General features: G+C 48.2%; 1 protein-coding gene across 5 annotated transcripts; it reads right to left on the bottom strand.

The window, feature by feature from the left end:
• Positions 1-620: 620 nt before the first annotated feature.
• Positions 621-18050, bottom strand: Zmym3 (zinc finger MYM-type containing 3). Of its 5 annotated transcripts, none has more exons than XM_090326897.1 (25): positions 17957-18050; positions 15063-15748; positions 13819-13862; positions 13475-13547; positions 12705-12999; positions 12295-12472; positions 11726-11944; positions 11277-11427; positions 10949-11064; positions 10691-10777; positions 10431-10581; positions 10011-10183; positions 9679-9844; positions 8970-9067; positions 8726-8885; positions 8148-8260; positions 7842-8016; positions 7512-7658; positions 6677-6780; positions 6188-6356; positions 5065-5216; positions 4396-4510; positions 3463-3717; positions 2187-2304; positions 621-2084 (listed from the first exon to the last, which is right to left on the bottom strand). In XM_090326897.1, exons 2-25 carry the CDS (start codon positions 15727-15729, stop codon positions 1892-1894), a joined length of 4119 nt encoding a protein of 1372 aa, XP_090183023.1. In that variant the 5' UTR covers positions 15730-15748; positions 17957-18050; the 3' UTR covers positions 621-1891. The 5 variants fall into 5 exon arrangements, with proteins under 5 accessions (XP_090183023.1, XP_090183021.1, XP_090183020.1 ...); XM_090326895.1 differs by lacking the exon at positions 17957-18050 and adding an exon at positions 17618-17766; XM_090326894.1 differs by lacking the exon at positions 17957-18050 and adding an exon at positions 16570-16660.
• Between the last annotated feature and the right edge of the window lie 958 nt (positions 18051-19008).

Below are 19008 nucleotides of genomic sequence, written 5' to 3'. Positions count from 1 at the left end.
AGTAATTAGGCAAAAAAATGATTCTCAAACTGAGATTAACTTCTTTTTGCTTTGAGAAATTTAAAATTACCGAGTGCTGGAAATAGAGATGTGGTTTAAGTGAGAAAGCACCAGTTCTGAGTGAAAAATCTGAGTAAAAATGAAGCCCTGAGTTCAAACTCCAGTATGAGTACACATACAAAAGAAGAAGAAGGAGGAGGAGCAGGAGGGGGAGGAGGAGAAGGACGAGGAAGAGGAGGAGGAAGAAAAGGAGGAAGGGACAAAGAAAGAAAGAAAGAAAGAAAAAAGAAAGCTACGTGGCTCAATCCTGTAATCCTAGCTAGTCAGGAGGCTGAGATCGGAGGATCATGGTTCAAAGCCAGCATGGAAAAGAAAGCCCATGAGATTCTTATCTCCAATTAACCACCAGAAAACAGTAAGTGGCTCAAAGTGGTAGAGCACTAGCCTTGAGCTGAAGAGCAAGGACAGCTCCCAGACCCAGAGTTCAAGCCCCATGACTGACAAAAAAAGGAAGAGTGAGCCACCAATGGCTCACAACTATAATGTTTACATAGCTCCTCTACATCCCTTTACCCCTTTACTCTCTTCAAGGACCACGTTCCTTCCCCAAAGGCAAAAAAGACAATTTTAATTCTTTATTTGAAACAAACAATTCCAGAGACAGAAGGTTAGTTGTGACAACAGCTTCTCACTACAACACAAGGATAGGCATGGCTCACTGAAGGGACAGGCCAGGCGCCTTATAACAATATATACAATTTAAACAGTGGCTAAACTGGTAACAGTTATAAAAACACAAAAAGGAAGCTGGGGAACAGCAAAGCCAACAGGGAAAGGACTGGGCACCCCCTTTGCCAGTCATTAATAGTTTTTTGGGCCCACAAAGGCAAGATGGGGAGAAGAGAAGATGTAGATAGTAGGGGTAGGGCCTACAACTACAACTTCTCACCTATCTTTGGACCATAGACCCATCCCGCATAATCCAGGCCCCCACAGGCTTGGCCTGGCTCTTATGATAGGGGGAGAACGAGAGCAAGGAACCCAGCCCCAAAGTCAGAAGGTGATTTTTGCCTTGGGAGCTCTGTTCATGGAACTAAAGGGAGGCAGTTACAGAGGGGGCTAAGCAAGTTGACACCATGGCTCATACCAATCTAACATGGTAGAGAGGACAAACACATAAACCAAGGGGACAAGAGTCTGCACAACAGGAATCTGCTCCCTATACTTAATCATTCTCTGCCTTTGAGGAGAAGAAAGCATTTGGAACCCTTTAAAAACTATAGCACCATATGAGCTGGTGCTTGCCAGGATAGGGTAGGGGAAGGAATGGTGAGAGGATACCAACAATCAATTTTTTTATAGAAGGAAAATAGTGTAAAATGCTTGTAAATGGTCCTCTCGTTTCATTTACACGTTTTAAATTAGACCTTTTTGTATGATAACTGGGAAATTGAGGAGAGAGGCAGTGGGCACAGGGCAGAGAAGGCAGTTGGGTTTTTCCCCAGGTCAGGCCTAGGAATAAGGGGCTTCATCTACACAGATAGGTCAGGAAACCCACGAACAAGATCACCATCACTATTAATGCTCCACCAGAGTCTGGTCCCAGGAAATGGGGTTACTGTGAAGGATAAAGACCAATGGGCTAGAAGATTTTTGCCCATCACTAGGGAACTGGCCCTTGAATATAGAGGATTGGGGTTCTATGGTTATCAAGTTGTATGGAACAAAGTTAAAGCCAAGGGTTCTCTAGGAATGCAGAGAATGGGTGAGTAGAAAGGGGCAGTGAGGGCCCTTCAGAATTAGTAGCATTGGTTCCTGGGCCAGTCACTCTGCACGGAGTAGCCACAGAACAGACAGTGATGTAAAAGATGGATACAAGTGGCACATGAGTTCAGTCTAGGTCTTCATCCCCAGGACGACCCAGTTCCTCATAAATCTCACGCACTGCGAGAATCCGATTTAGCATGCTCTCCAACATGCTTCGGTCCATAGGGATCACAGAATACCAGAGAGGTGACTCAGCAATGCAGGATCGCTCAGGTTGCAGGTAAAACACATCATTCCGAGTCCGGAGGCTTTCAGGACTACAATGGTGGGGGGGAAGTGGAAAGACAGATCAGTACCCAAACAAAATAGGTCCCTTGTACCTGTATGCTAATACCATGCCAGTAAACCTGCCAACTCACCATTTTGACAGATAGAATTCGTAGAACTTGACAGGGCAGCGGAGGGGATTCATGCGATTCTCACGCTGTTCTAAGACGGGTGCTTCATCTTCTCTCTTCCGTTTTCCAGGACCTGTTTCTGTAGAGAAGGGAAATGACCCAGACTCTTTAAGAGCACATGCTCAGTAAAGCACCAACCTCCCATGAAATAGGGAGAAGACCTTAAGGACCTAAAATAGAGTATCAGGAAGAAATAAATGGGTCTTGCACTGTATATCAGAATATAGTACATGCCTAGCATATGCAAGGTCCTAGGTTCCATCTATGCCCTGAGAAAGAGGCATGGGGGGAAATGAGAGGAAGAGCAAGCGAACAGGTAAAAAAGATAAGAGAGGAAGAGGAGTAGGAGGGGGAAGAGGAGGAGGAAAAGGAGGAAGAGGAGGAGGAGGAGGAGAAAAAGGAGGAGGAGGAGGAGGAAGAGGAGGAGGAGGAGGAGAGAGAAGAGGTCAGTATCTCCATACCAACCAATCATTTTATAGAGGACTGTTCTGGAATCCTCTCAAAGTTTTCACTGACAAGATCTCTGTCTCTGTCTCTCTCCCTTTCTTTGTGTACAGGTACTGGGGCTTGAACTTAGGGCCTGGGTGCCATCCCTTAGATTTGTCACTCAAGGCTGGCAATCTACCACTTGAGGCACAGTTCTACTTCCCCCAAAGTTTTTCTCTATAATATCCCCCAAGTTGACATTTTACAGAGATATTCCCAGAAGTTAAGACAAACTGTATGAAACCGATCATGTTGCAAACTTAGGCTTTACTTAAGACATAGAAACAATGATGGCCCAAACCTCTACACACCACATCACATACAGGCACAGGTCCAGAAAAGGGACCTTTAAAGAATGCCCTTGGACAGAATACATTTCCAAGGCCAGAAGACTAATATAATTTTGGAATCAAGGAAAGCCTCTCATCTACTGTTATCTCTTTTCTGGCAGCCAAACATATCTAACAGCTTCCTACCTGTCCATATCTTACTCTGCCAAAAAGTAGGCAATCAGGTAAACTGCCTTGAAATGAGGAAAAACACAACAAAGGTAGCATGGTAAGCTCTTATCTATACAATCGCCACTTCTAGGTAAAAAGCTAGAAGGACTATTTTTATCTTTCTGCAAACAAGAGAAAGAGAGAAAGCTAGTGGCAGAGGAGAGGACCAACCTGGTAAATAGGCTGGGGCATGGCAGGGGAAACAGAGAAGGGACAAAAAAAACCCCAACAAAATAGAGGCAACTTCATACCTCGCCCTTTCCTTTGGCGAACTGGGGCATAGTAGCGGATGCTCACCACCTTGGTGGTACCCCGAGGAGTAGTACACTTGCGGGACTGCCGAACCACATTGGTGAAAGAGAGCTGCATGTGTTCCTCAGCAGTCTGAAGTCCAAAAAACTTAGTGTTGAAGAACATGAGTGTATTCAGAAGAACAAAGGGTGAGTAGACCCCCAGCTGCTTGCACTCCCAGAGGTGTTCTTCTTCCACTCGGGAGAATACTGTATCTGCAATGGACAAGGGGAGAAAGGCCAGTCAGGAAGGCTCGACTTCCCAAACTCAACTGCTTCATGCACACCAAGGTCTGTGCACAAATACAATATATGTCTCATCTAGTGAATGACTATTGTATATAAAATCTGACACTCAACAAACAAAAACAAGATTTAATTTTTTTTTTTGCCATTCCTGAGCCTGGTCAGTATTCCTGAGCTTCTTTTGCTAAAGGCTAGCACTCTACCACTTGAGTCACAATGCCACTTCTGGCTTCTTCTGTTTAAGCCACATTCCCAGCCACGTAAGCTTTTCTCAACCCAACCTGGGACATCTTTTTTTTTCTTCTGTTCTATCCACATACCTCTTTAGACCAGTTTGATGGAGGTTGTTTTGGTGTTCTTTTTTTATTTATTTATTTTGGAAACCATTTTTTTATAGCCCAGGCTATAAAACCTCTTGAGTAGCAAGGATTAGGAATGTGTGAGCCATTCATACCTGACCAGACCTATATTTTGATCTCATGTTCAATGGCAGGGGCTCCTGATTCTCAACCTCTAAATCTTGAGGCAGTCAACTGCATGCTCTGGCCCTGGAACCCTTCTTGAAGAGTGGCGAGCCAGAGAGCACAGAGTTGGAAGTTGGAAGAAGGGAGGAGAGGAAATAGGGGTTGCTAAGTTCATGCCCCTTACTGTTAGGAAGGAGTGTGGGCTGCCAGGTACTCAGAGACTTGTTCAGTTCTTGAACAAAAGTCAGGTAGTAAAGATCCGTGAAAATGTTCACCATTCGGTTATTTTCCAGCAAATACTAGAGAAACAAAAAGACATACAGAAAGCCAGGTTGTAAATCCTATTGGAAAGAATATGATGCTGAAAGCCCCAAGCATGAGGCTTGATAATTAGGAGATAAGGGGAAACAGCTGCTTGATTAGATGACCTAGTGTACTTTCCTTCAGGTGTCCTTATACCATTAAGTACTGTGGTTTGAGAGAAGAGAAGGCTTGGAAAGGTTCCTGAGAAGCCTGGACCCACCTTGTGAGGTCATACATGACTGACCTCTCCTAGTGAAAACTAAATGTTAGCCCATCACTTAAGAAACGTAGCTCTCTCCTCTCTGGGTTTAAGGAGAACAAAGGGGACACCCACAGTAATGATTCTTGACCAACAGTACAGGAACCACACTCTGATTTTAAGAAAGTATAGGCATCTTGTATCTTATTTGTCATAGGAGTTGAAAGACAAGCTGCCTATTTGGGGAAGGGGTAAGAGACAAGTGACAATAGGGAGTGGGCTAGAAACAGTTCTAGCAGCACCTGTCTAGCTGTGTTGGATGAAGAGAATGTGGCAGTATATATGGGATACCTGCTGGATGCCAAGACACAGATAGTAGATACTGTCAGGTTCATATCGTTCACCATTGGGTCGAGTAATTTCTCTCACAAACTGGGCCAGACCATAGTTGAGCTCAGCAGCTGAGCAAGCAAGAATATCCTCTTTGATACGCATGGGTTTGGCTGCAGTGACATACAGAGGTGAATGGAATTAAGAAAACTCTACATGGTGAATTTCATTTAGCCCCAAACCATTAACTCTTTAGTTACATCTAGTTTCTGAATAAACCCACACTTCAGTCTTGAAACTTTATAGTGTGTGTGTGTGTGTGTGTGTGTGTGTGTGTGTGTGTGTGTGTGTGTATGCCAGTCCTAGGGCTTGAACTCAGGGCCTAGGCTCTGTCCCTGAACTTTTTTCTCAAGGCTAATGTTCTACAATTTGAACCACAGCTCTACTTCCGGCGTTTTGTGTGGGTGTGGTTTACTGGAGTATCAGGGACTTTCTGATCCAGGCTGACTTTGAACTATGATCCTCAGACCTCAGCCTCCTAAGTAGCTAGGATTAGCTATGATTATAGAAGTAAGACACCCCAGCACCTGACTTCCCTTCAATCAAAATAAATTCTGTGAAGGGGTACTCTGGGCCTTGCACTTTTTGGATAAGTGCTCTACTACTTGATTCATATCCCTAGCCCCAAAATCTTTATTAAGATTTGAACTTAGAGCCTGTGTTTGCTATACGAGTGCTTTACTATTTGAACAATGTTCCCAACCCTAGCATCTCCCTTTATTCATTCTTTATTTTTGTGTTGGTAGTGGGACTTAAACTCAGAGTACTAAATTCTTTATCTTTTTTACTCAAGGCTGGTGCCATACCTCCACTTCTGGCTTTTTGCTAGTTAACTGTTGAATTTGACTGCCTGGGCTGGCTTCAAACCTTGATCCTCAGATCTCAGCCTCCTAAGTAGGTAGGATTATACCTGTGAGCCTCCAGTGCCTGGCTTAGTATCTTTCTTTAATTCATTTTTTTTTATTTTCACAGAACACCCTTAAGTGATTATATCCCTATCACTGCTAGACACCTTCAGTTGAATCACAGTCCCCTCTCTCCTTCCCCTCCTCCCTTGTCCTTTCTTTTTTCCCTGGATACTTACGGCCAAAGCGCAGCTCATCACCCTTGCTTGTTTCTCCATTGGCATATTTTGACTGCACCCAGCACTTCCAAGCATTGACACCATATGAATAGTTAAGACCAGTACAACTAGGTTGGCTGCTCATGGAATCCCGGGAACAACTTTCTGAAAGCACCAACCGTTTTTGACCCTGGAAGAAAAGAGAAGACGACAGTGGCAAAAGTGAAGTCAGGATACCATGGAAGCTTGTCAGGATAGTATTTACCACCAGGGTTGGGGGCTAATGTATGAACACAGAAATCTTCTATGGCAGAAAGACCCAGGGGTAGCTTTGATAATCTTGTAAATTAGGGAACAATCAATTTGGCTAGAACTCAGTAATGCTAGTGTTAGAAAAAGGAGGCCCAGAACAGAAAGACCACATTAAGGTTTCTGACTTAGTTAAAAGAATACCCTCTTCCCTTTGAGCCTCCGCCTTCCTTCTGTGGATCCAGTATCTGAAATCCTCACCTTCCTCATGGTCCGGGGAAGGTCTTGTTCAGTAGACACATCCTCAGGCCCTACCAGGCCACAATCAAAGAGGAAATCTACACTGGGGTTAATGTCCAATGGATCTAATAGAGAAGAAAGACAGAAGAAATCTATTTCTCAAGATCTCAACCCTCTAATTCTTCTATTCCACCTTTGCTACTTGCCTATTTGCTGCAAGATGAACCTGCTGGGCAGCTTCATTGGACTCAAAGACTTCATAGCAATGTAGATACACTTACCACTACACTTAAAATGGTGAAGACAGTAAAATTTATATTATGATCTTTACCATAATTTAAGGTTAAAAAAAAGCTAGGCTGGGAATGTGGCTTAGTGGCAGAGTACTTGCCTAGCATGTACGAAGCCCTGGGCTCAATTCCACAGTACTGCATAAACAAAAAATGCTAAGTGGCACTGTGGCTCAAGCAGGAGAGTACTAGCCTTGAACAAAAGAAGCTCATGGACAGTGCTCAGGTCCTGAGTTCAAGCCCCAGGACTGGCCAAAAAAAATCTGCTCTTGGTTCACACCTGTAACCCTAACTACTCAGGAGGCTGAGATGTGTGGATCTCAGAAGCTAAGCCTGGGCAGAAAGTCTGTGAAACTCGTTTTTTTCCAATTAACCAGCCACACAAACACATAAAACTCAAAATCAAAGAGTACTCTGTCCTGACCAGCTATCTGAAAAACTATTTCCTTGTAAGAACCTATGTCCTAATGTCATAATGACCATGACTGGGGTCATAAGAAAACACTCCTTTCCTGATAATACAAATGGTGACATTCTAAAGGTGGTATGATTTGAATCCTACTCACTCTTGGGGAAGTCTGCCTCCAAATCTTGTCCAGGCTCATCCAGTACATTGGCCATCTTAACAGCCATGGCCAGAACATCATCTCGAGCTGGTCCAAACAAGTCACAGTCTTCTAGAAGCCCCTCTGCACTCTGGTTACTCACAAGATCTGGGAAGTTCAGAGAAATTGTTTCAGTCAGTGCAGCTCCTGCGCAGTATCCTCCTAGATTTTTGAGGGCTCAGGCCAACTATTCCCATATACTATCCAGCACCAAGATCACCACTCTCCACCCTTGTAAGCAGACATACTAGTAGCACCCTGTATCTGGCATCATTGCTATCCATGACATACCACAAAGGTCAGATGAGGCCTTGTCTAATTCCTCAGCCTCTGCGATCATTTCTGCCATAGCCAGGATGTCAGCCTCCAAAGGGTTGGAAGGGATCTTCACCTTCAGCTCCTCAATGGTCTCCACAATCTTGTCTGTGCTCTCCAATGTAGTGGGCAAGAACATGGGCACAGGCACCTAGAGGCACAAATCCCAACTAAATGCCAAGAACCACACCAGAATATTAAGATATCAGCCGATGAGAATAAGGAAGAGAGTAGGTTTTAATCTCAAAAGAGTAAAGGACCAGAATGGGCAAGGACACTTACTGGGATAGGCATTGAGAAAGGCACCGGGACTTTCTGGCAGTACAGATGCATAGGCACTGGCACAAAGATGGGCACTGGAATGGGTAGCACAATCACCTGTGGCTTCCACTCTTCTGTTGGAAAGAGAGGGATCTTCTCAGAGTCCTTCCTACATGAGGCACATCTGACCTAGGACTTCATACCCAAAAGCTCTAAAATGTGTTCAGTATTACAAAACTGCTCTTGATGGGGCCGGGAGTTTGGCCTAGTGGTTAAAGTGCTTGCCTAGCATGCACGAAGACCCGGGTTCGATTCCTTGGTACCACATATATAGAAAAAGCCGGAAGTGGTGCTGAGGCTCAAGTGGTATAGTTCTAGCCTTGAGAAAGTCCAAGGACAGTGCTCAGGCCCTGAGCTCAAGCCCAGGACTGGCAAAAAAAAAAACTGCTCTTGAACAAAACGTGGAGACAATTCTGTGATTCTAGGACAACCATATGCATGATACTTCAGATACTAAAGACTCTTCTTGCTGTTGGACATATAATTGGAGGCTGAAGACTCTAGAATTCAGTCTATGGACTCTAGGTGGTCTGGCTCACCTGTCTGACTCCCTTTGGACTTCATTTCAACCTTGCAGGATACTCCTCGGTTCTGCATCAGTGGCTTACACATGGCAGCTTTGTTTTTGCGGGGAGTTGCTGGGGGTGGTGGAGGGGGTGGAGTGGGAGCATTTGGAGCTACCTGGGTCTTCACAGGAATCTAAAAACATAAAAGATGATTAGTACTGTCAACTACACTACTCTCCTCTGACATTATCTTCTTCCCCTTGGCTTTTGCCCAGACCTTGCCCACATTTCCATTTTCCTCTGGAGTCTTCACTGCGTTGCTGTTTTCCACTTTGGTTTGAGAAGGTGTCTGGGGCTTTGACTCAGAAGACTGACCTGTAGATCAAAACAAATGAAGTCTGCCATTGGACGAACTAGCTCTTGTTTTCCTCACCCCTGTTCCAGGGGAGTTTCATTGAGAGGTAGAATCAACAGAAAAAGAAAAGTCTAGGATTGCCCTTTCTTCCTTACCCTAGGTCTAGTCTTCATTGTGCCCCAGCAATTGTAACCAAGACGTTGTTTTTGCTTCTAGCTACCAAGGAGAAGAAAATACTCTCTTGCCCCCACATCAAACTTTCCACTTAGCTCTCACGAGTTTATTATCCATAGAGTGAAAGAGCAACATTTTCAAAATAGTACACACTCTAGTATTGCTAAAGGTAGAGCTTATGTTGCTATTTCCTTCCCTCTGAAAGTAACCACAACTCCTACATTCCCCAACCTCCCTGGGTGGGCACTACTCCCTAAAACAATAGCTGTAGAGAAAATTAGCAGACTCTCACCCTCAAGACCCCCTGGAACTCACAAAATCAGGAAACTAAAGGAGCAGAATACTGGGAGCTCTGACCAGGGAGGGAGTGAATACAACAGAAAACAAAGAAAGGGGATGGTTCTGGGGTTAGAAAAGTTCAAGCAAATTCTGTCAGTGCCCCCTGCCCAGGACTCACTGTTTAGGAGGCTCTCAGGCCCACTTTGGGTATCCAGGTTGGGTTGGTTTTGCTGGCTATAGAAACGCAGCAGACATTGTTGGTTGCAGAAATGACGGATCTGACCACGCCAGTGGATGGTCTCCAGCAACTTCCCCTGGCGCTTACAGGCATGGCACCGGGCAGCCTGAGGGCAGCAATATGATGGTGAGACCTCTCTCTAAAATGTGCTGGGCCCTCTCCCTTGGGATAAACCATGTACCTCTCCCACCTTGGAGATCTGCTCACACTCTATTGTCAGTGTTACAGCTCACATTTCCTGCTGCCTTTCTAATATGTCGACCCTTCCTTACCTTGCAATACCACAGCAGGTACTTGCTCTTACAGTCCTCACTGCAAAAGTCCCAGGTGCTGCCATCCAATTGCTCAGTGACACCACGTTGGCAGGTCTGGGAGCAGTAAGTACAAGTAATACAGCACAAGCCCAACTTCTTAGTGAAGTCTTGCTTGTATAGCAGCACACAGCCTGGAAAAGAGAGGGAGAGAAAGCAGAGTCCTGAGCCAGATACCTATGAACAGAAGACCCAACTGTTTTAAGGCACTATACCTGAAACTACCTCGAAAACGACTCCTCATGCATAAAGCCTTAGATGAAGTAGTACATTCTGGGCAGAAGGCTCTGCTCCTTGGATCTCTTTCCAAAGCTTCTGTTCTCTATCATTCTCCCTGGCACTGAAGAATAAGGTCCTCTGCCCCTCCCCCCACTTCCTTACCTTCACTACAGAAGCTCTTCTCCACACCACTGAATCGAAGTTTCTCATGCAGGAGTTTCTCCTGCCGGCAGTGCTCACACTGGGACACCACACCCCTAAGGCGCTTGAAGTCCTCACAACAATCACGGCAGCAGAACTGGAACACCTGGTCCTGAGGTGGAGGGCACAGGGCAGTGAGGGTAGAGCTGTAACATCTTAATGGAGTAGAAAGATCCCTTCAGACATGTAGCAAGATGTGGGAGAGTGGGGGAGGGTCTTACCTGCCAGTCCAAGACCTCAGGCTTGCCACTGAAGAGGCTGTGGCAGTAGTGACAGCTCAGATGAATGCCCCCTTCAGGGCTTGTGCGCTGGAGGGAAGGAAGACAAGTAAAGAAGGGGCAAGATGTGTGTGGTACTACTGAAGAGGGGAGGTCAGTCTTGTTCTTTGCTCTACCTAGGCCTACCTACCCCAAATCTCCTATCCTTTCTCTTTCTCTACTGCTGCCACCCTTTTAGCCCTGGTCCAGGGTCTGGAGTACCTGGAACTTGGTCCAGCAGCTGGGGCTGCAGAACTGGTAGACTGAGCGGTCAACCTTGTTGTAGTAACTGGGGTCAGAGAGGCTGCGGCGGCAGAAGCTGCAGGGTCGGGGTGGGCCTGGGGTGTACAAAGAGAGAAAGAGCAAGACAGAGAGAGAGAAAGAGAGAGCACACAGAATGTGTAAGGTAGGGCAACGATGGAACAGAAAATCCACAGGAAGATGTGGTTGGGGCTGAGGTCAGGCAGCAGGGATTACTCTAGAACAGAAGAGTATGGGAAGCAGAAGGAAGGCCAGCAGGGGGTCTCAGAGAAGAGGGCTTTGCACCTACCAGTGAGCCCTGCCTGCTTCACTTTGTAAGAAGTGGTACAGCACAGGGAACAGAACAAGCTGGTCTTGCCATTACGATCCACATGTGATAGCATCTCAAAGTTCTTACACAGGGTCTTGCACCAGACACAGGGGTACACACGTGTGTTTTTCTGTGAGGATGGGGAAGGAGAGGCTGAGGCTGGATTTGTCCCTTTACTTTTATTTTTAAATTTTTTTAAACATGAAATATTTCAGGCATACAAAAAAAAAGTATAGTTGATGGTATAACAAAGGCCTGTGTGTTCACCAGCCAGCTTCAAAAATAAAAAATAACAGATACAACTGAAACCCCCTTTTATTTGTTTTATTTCTCCTAGCTCAGACCCATCAGGCACCTTTATTTATCCCCCAAGAACCATACCCCTCACCCTTCCACAGCCCTCTAATGCACTACTCCCTGGGCCCCACCTTCTTGTATGCCCCCAAGCACGTTGTGTTGCAGAACCGCTTTTGCTGGCCCTCGTGGAAGAGAAGCTCAGGGCCAGGGCTCCCGGTCTTGGTGTAGATGTAAGCGCCACACTGATCACAACAGTTGGTTTTCAGTCCCTTGTTGGCCCGGAATTTGGAGAAGCAAGAGTCGCTGCAGAGCCGGTGCACCACGCTGCCATTGCTGACCTCATGCAGGACCTGCCACACACACACACACACACCCTGAGCTGGGGCCTGACCACCACCGCCCGCCCCGATACAAAGATCCGCCCCACCTCACCCTAGACCTTCACAGCAGAAAGGAAGCCTAGGGACCCCCCAACCTGTACATCAGGCTTGACGACTTGATGATGACATCCTGGGAGGCAAAGAGGGCCAGCTGCACACAACCTGGAGAAGCTCTATCCTTGAATGTGTTCCCACATGATAGCTGCTTTTCCTCCCCGACACCCCATTTCCACAGGGCCTGGCCACTGCAGCCCCAAAACCAGAGGGGCAGGTCAGGGATGGCCAGGCTCTGTAAAAGCATCCCCAACCAATCATCTCACCTCTCCAGTCTTCTGGCATATGCTGCAGCGAGTGGCATCAGCTGGATCCCCAGACTGGGGGATTGGGCGCTGTTGCTGGGCTTCATACAGAGAGAGGCAGACAGATGTGCAGAACTCATGGAAGGAGCCTCCTGAACCAGTCTGTGCCACAACTGATTCCTTGGTATTCCAGATCTCCCTGGAAGGATAAACAGGTGTGAGTATTTACTTAGGACTACCCTTTCGTTTCATCAGCTTTGTCCCTCTCCTCAGATTTGAGGATCACAGAGTCAAATACTCTCTGACCACCTTTCTAAATGACCTTTCTCTCCCAGCTCTGTTCTGCTTGGTTCTTGACAAATACAGTCTTCTGCCTGAGTCACAACTCCCACCCTGACCACTGACCCATAACCCCTAAGGCTATCACTTACTTCTTACAGAAGGTACAGGTCTTTTTGCCCAAGGGCTTCTTGGAGAAAGTGGTGAGACAAGATGAAGAGCAGAAAAGCTGAGGCAGCCCCTTGCGCTGATAGGCTGTCTGCCCCTTCTGCAATGGTGTCCGGCAATGTGCACAAGTCATCTTGGTGCCCATGGAAGAGCGCCCAGCCCTTTGTGACACACTTGAGCGTAGGGACATTCGAGGAGAGCGCCGGGGCCGGAATGGCACAAAGTCCTCATCATTGGGGTCATCTACCATCGCATCAGAATCCTCATCTGACACTGGAACTGTGGGAATTTGGGGGGGAAACCATTGAGAAAAGGCCACTCGACCAGGTCTCCAGCTATCTGATGACCACACTAACAGTTAGTTCAGTCCTGATCCTGAGATCTCTGGGATTCCGTGGATCCCTCTTCTAGGTATTACAACTCTTCCCATATTATATTGGTACCTGAAGCTACAGATGTCTCTCACTTCTAGTTACTTGATAATATTTCAGGGAGGGGAAGGGAGAGGCTCCAAAAGAGAAGATTGGAGCCAGGGATGGCACAGTTGAAATAGGAAACTCTTCATTCTCACTGCTCTTGTTTTCAATTTCTCCCACTGCCCCTGGTTCCCATGCCAACACATAGCAGAGACAGGCACTCTACACTCTGCCTGAGAGAGAGTACATGCCGTAAAAGATTCATGCCCTGCCGTATCCCACATTCAACTTGTCCATATCCAGAATTCCAAGGTCACGCTTCCTCAAATTCTACTCACTGCTCTCAGTGGAATCCACAACCTCAGGTTTTGGAGGCTCTGCTCTTCTAACGCGTTCGCTTCTCTTCTGTACCTTGGAAAAATGGGGAGCAAAACTGACCCAAAGGACAGGCTAATAGAAGTATATAGATTGGGGGAAGGATAGGAGATGGGAGGGGGAAATGAAAGTAGGTACCCTTGGACCAGCTCTTTAAGGGAATAAAAAGAGGCTGTACTTTCTTCTGAAGCAGAAGATGTAAGAGCTCCCTCCCTCCTATCTCACAGCACTCAACGTGAGAGGGAAAATGAAGGGTCTGTCCTTCCTAGAGATAACCAGACTCCTTCCAATCCCCTCCCCCCCTCACCCTTTCAGGCGGCTTCTCACTCGCCTTCCCAGTCAGGCCATCTCCTGCAAAGGAAGCAGAAGGCAGCCTAAATCTTGTGCCTGCCCTTACCACCCTCCTGACCCAACCCCCACCTCCATTCCTGGGGAAGAACTACTTAAAACTGAAAGGGAAAACGCTTTCAAGTGCCTGTGGCTTCTTTGGGGCCCTTCTCAGGGTTACCTCAGGGTCTGTAGTTAGGGAAGGGGGTATGTGCAACTATTCTCCATTAAAGAAACAGATACCCTACACCATGTAACCGCGTTCTGGCCCGTATATTGGGTATTATGGCCATAGAGGCAACATATCTCTCATGAAGTTTTTATATTTTATCAGCAAAACAAATGCAAGCATCCAATGGAAGCAAGCAAGAAAAAAAAGCATTGATGTATGGGTAGTTATCCTTGAACTTGGGTGGTTATATAAGTCCCAAGATGATCATAGGTTGGAGAGAGGACACTAGTCAGTGCAGAGGAGAAACTAGAGCCTCTCAGACACAAATAAGCTCTCTCTCTATCAGAGATGCAATAGTAGACTCTGAATGTGTGTGTGTGTTGTTCCTGGGGCTTAAATTCGGGGTGGAGCACTATTCCTGAGATTTTGTGCTCAAGGCTAGCACCCTACCACTGAGACACAGCTCCACTTCTGGCTTTTTGGTGTTTAATTGGAGAACAGTCTCACGGACTTTGCTGCCTGGGCTGGCTTTGAACTGAAATCCTCAGATCTCAGTCTCCTGTGTAGCTAATATTACAGGTGTGAGCCACTGGCACCTGGCTAGATCCTGAATTTCTATCATTCTCTTGAAAGCAGTAAGCTGTTGTGGACTTTAAAGACTGGTTACCGTCTATCAATCCCAGAAATTTTTCTCTCATCTAGAATCAAACAGCTAAAAAAATTGAAAGCCAAGAAGCATAGTGTTCTCCCTCCTATCCTAATAGATGGATGAACCCTGGCAACCCCCAGAATATGAAAAAAGCAACCTCTTCCACCAATGCTCTCTGTGAAAACAACCTAATTGTTTGCATAGCCCCTGTGCTTTCTGAACATTTTCCTTATTCTTCAGCATCCACCATTCCTCCCTCACAAACCCCAACTCTGTCTCCCACGTATCTCTGCCCTTATCTGTCCCCTTCTCTGGCTTTCCCCCTCCTTTCCAAAGCACAGAGCCACCTTTTTTATCTCCACCCTCTCCCCAGTCCTGATTTGCCAATGCTTAGGCAACCTACCTGGTAAAGAAGGATGTGCAGGGGGGCTAGAGCCCCTAGGTTTGGTCTGAGAACTGTTGATTCCATCCCCTAGAGTCTCTCCCACTGAAGGGCTAGGGGGGGCATTTGGGCTCTGTGGCTGCCCTCGGGGAAGCTCTTCCTCCTGCCCAGGGGAGCCCCTTCTCCTTGTAGCTATGGAGGTTGTCTCTTCCTCTTCAATATGGGAGGACTGTAGGGTTACTGGAGAATCAGGAGCCAAAGGATCTAGCAGCCCCTCAGAAGAGGGATTTGCCCTAGCTCCTGGATCAGGTGGCACAACCTCAGGGGCCTGGCCCCCTGGTCCAGGTTCTAGGGTCTGATCTCCTGAATCCCAAGGAAGGGTCCCCTCAGGACCATGGTCCACTTCTGGGGAGGAGGGGGCTTTATAGAGCAGCCCCCCCAGCCCCAGTAGCTCAGTGGTTCCATCCAGGACTACGCCAGGGTCTTTTTCCAGGCCAGAAGGAGTATCAAGCAGGTCCAGAGCTCCCGAGGACGGAGAAGGACCAGGGGGGGCCCATCCTCGAGTTGGGGCAGTCTGAGATTCCAGCAGATCCTCTCCAAATTCCATGTCTACTGGAAGGTCTCCAGCCAGGGGCTTTTCTGGTAGGGTCAATGGGTCAAATGGACTGGGGAATTCACTGGGGTCCATCAGGATGCCTGGGTATGGACTGCAGATTAGAAGAGGGGGTGGTAGAGGTGGTCTTAAAATTCCTTCTTATACAGCCTCTGGGACACACCCCATCATCCACTTATAATTCCTCATGAACAGCACCCCCCCCAACGGACAAGCATTTCCACCGGGTCTTTTAGTCCGAGTGTCCAGTCCCGGCCTCCCCTGCCCCACTACCACAACGGAGAAGCGTTTCTAGAGGCTTTAGTTCTAAGGTCTACTTCCCCCACCTCCATCCCCCCCCTGCAATGTATCGCCGTCTCTGGGGAGTGGCGTTCCCCGGCCTGGCGCCCACGTACGCCAGGCAGTTTGGTCGTTCTACCCGTCCGACCCCCTCCCTCCACACACACTGCAAGTACCCGTTCCCCTCCCCCCTTACCTTTCCCCACACGGGTTGAACGTCCCCACAGAGTCTCCTCAGGCCGTCGCCTTAGGAGCTTTTCCCGCCCCCACGACCTCAGTTTACATTCCCTCCTCACTCTTCGACTGCTCCCCAGCTCCCCAGCCTTTACCCATCAGGTCTGGCCCCACCCCCCCTCCCCGCCTTACCAGGTCCACCCCTCAGCCCTTCCCCCGTACCCAAGCGTTCCTCCCCCTCCCCCAGTTACCTTTCAGGGTAGCCCACTTCCCTTCAGCCTCGTCCGTCCGTCCCCCGCTCCCACTGCTTCCTCAGCCCTCTCCTCTCCAGTTGCCCACCCCCCACCTCAGGCATTTACAGGAAGACATTTTGGAGCTACGATTTCGCCTTAGACCCCCCTCCCGGCTACTGTGAAATATCCCGTGCAGGTTCCATTAGGCTTGATCCGACCCGACCCCTACCTGAGGCAGGGTTACTGTAACAGCTACAAGCCTAGAACTGCAGACAGCGACGGCCCCGCGCTCCTTCTCCACCTCCCTCCCTAGCAGCCAGGACAGGGGTCGCGGCCCCTTTAAATGGCAGCGCCGCTCGCAGCGCCCAGTGCTCTGCAGCAAGCAGGCGGGCGGTGCCAGCGACCAACCTTATTGGCTGGCTCAGGGAGGGGGCTCGCGAGACAGCGCCGGCCCCCGGCGCGAGACTCCCAGCCCAGTGGCCGCCTGGAAATTGCGGACTGGCATACAGTCGTTGGATATGGAGCTCGAGCCCCCGCCCGGGGCCCCGTTAGTTGAGGAGGAAAAGACAGCCTCCGGAGCTTTGAAGCCCGCCTCCGGGGGAGGCGGCGCCCCCTTTCTACCAAAGGGCCTAGTGCATGGAGAACGCACAAACACACACACAAAACGCAGCTACGCACCTGCTTGCCTTACCTGGCTCAAGAGTGTGGTCCCCCGACACACCCTTGCCCGCCCTACCTCCCGGAGTCCACTCTACCCGTGATCCCCTCCTCTCATTCAAATGCTTCCCGATCCCCTCCCCCTCTCCGTGTCTCTCCGCTTCCCACTCGTGTTCGACACCCCTCCCCCCCAGCGTCCGCCCCCCTCAGTACTCCCTACCTACGCCACGCAGCAGGCGCCTGCTAAGATTACCCTCCCCCATCTCCACCTCTCGGGGCCCGCCCCCTAGGCGACTGTTGGGGTAGTGAGTGACAGCAGGGGTTGAGGGGAGGGGGAGCAGAAAGCCAGCCCTCCTGTGCCCCTCCTCCCCTTGTCTGTAGCCTCAGGCCCCCCTCACCAGGAGGAGTCATACTTATGGGGTGCTCTCCAGCCACTCATGGCGGGTTAAATGGCTCCGTGACAACGCCTGTTCAGTAACCATTACTGCCTAATAACCCCCAAAGCAGTCCGGTAAAGCTGCCCCACATACACTGCCCCTTGTAGTCTTAGGGTAAGTTTTAGGATCTTCTCAAGTCTTCCTGCAGGAGCTCTCTGCATTCCCTTAAGTAGTTAGCCTTACCAAGGCCCATACTGGTTTAGCTCTCTTCTCTCCTCTTCCTCTCTCTTTTTCTTTCTCTATCTCCTCTCCGCTCCAACCTCCCCCCTCCTAGCCCCCCTTCCCCGTCTCTCTTGTCTCTTTTTTGTATCAATCTCTGTCTCTTGCCTGGTATTCACGGGAACACGCACGCGCGCAAACACATGCTCCCCCTCCTGGATGGATTCTACCCATGTGGGTGTGGCCGACGCTAAAGCTAGAGAAGAGAGGTGGGAGCAGGGGCCACCTGCATTAACCCGACTGGCTTACAAAATTCCTGCCACGATCCGTTCTCTGTCCTTATGAAACACTTTACACACTCACCTTCCACCTCCACCTGAGGCTGTAGCTCATGCAGTGTTTCTTTGCCTCAAGCCTTTTCTAGCCTTGTAGCCCTGCAGACTTTTACCTTCCCTTTCTCACAGCACTTTCCCTGAAACCTTTTCCTCCTCAACTCCCACTCCTTAGCCTTGAAGTTGTCCCAGCTTTCTAAAAAAATAAAAAAAAACCAAACAGATAAAAATGCTTGAGGTTCCTCCTCCCTTTCCTAAATCCAGCTCCTCTGTATCTTAACGAGTATTCTCTGTACCTATCTCCCACATACCGTTCCACTTCTTATCGGGTACCTCTCCCTGTCCAGGTTCTCCTTGTTCTTTTTCAGTTGGGTCACTTCGTTCTTTTGTATTGCTAGCACTTCCCTCCCCCCCCCAAGACCACGCTTAGGACTCTTTGTAGAGTGTCTGGTCATGGCTTTCAAGTTCAGTGGAAACACTCTAAGACGAAGGGGTAAATGGTGTAGTATTTAGGACCAAGGTGTTGGCTTAAGACTGAAGCTGGCTCAGTGCTTGTGGGTCACGCCTGTAATCCTAGCTACTTATGAGACTGACATCTAAAGATTTGCTCCAAAGATAACTAGAGCTGAAAACTTCTTGACACTTATCTCCAATTAACTAGACCCCCACCAAAAACAAAATAAAATACTGAACTGACACAAATCCTAGCATTTCAAGGGAGTTCTATCTCTAAACAGCCTGGGAGTCTGCTAGAATAGTAGATCTCTAATCTCAGCACCTGAGACGCTAAGGCAGAAGGATCTTAAGTTTGGGACATCCATGGCTACTTTCTTTTTCTTTTTCTCTCCTTTTTTTTGCCAGCCCTGGGCTTGAGCTCAGAGCCTAAGCACTGTCCTTGGACTTTGTGAAGGATACAGCTCTACCACTTGAGCCTCAGGACCACTTGCACCTTTTTTCTATGTATGCGGTACCAAGGAATCGAACCTGGATCTTTGTGCATGCTAGGCAGGCACTCTACCACTCACAGCCCCCAGAACTACTTTTTGTCAAAAGATTAAATATGTACCTAAAAACTATAAGAAT

This window comes from Megascapheus bottae, chromosome X, assembly GCF_031878675.1.
Source record: "Megascapheus bottae isolate mThoBot1 chromosome X, mThoBot2.hap1, whole genome shotgun sequence".
Lineage (NCBI taxonomy): Eukaryota > Metazoa > Chordata > Mammalia > Rodentia > Geomyidae > Megascapheus > Megascapheus bottae.
The sequence above is the reverse complement of the archived record's forward strand: the minus strand, read 5'-3'. Positions and strand labels throughout refer to the sequence as shown.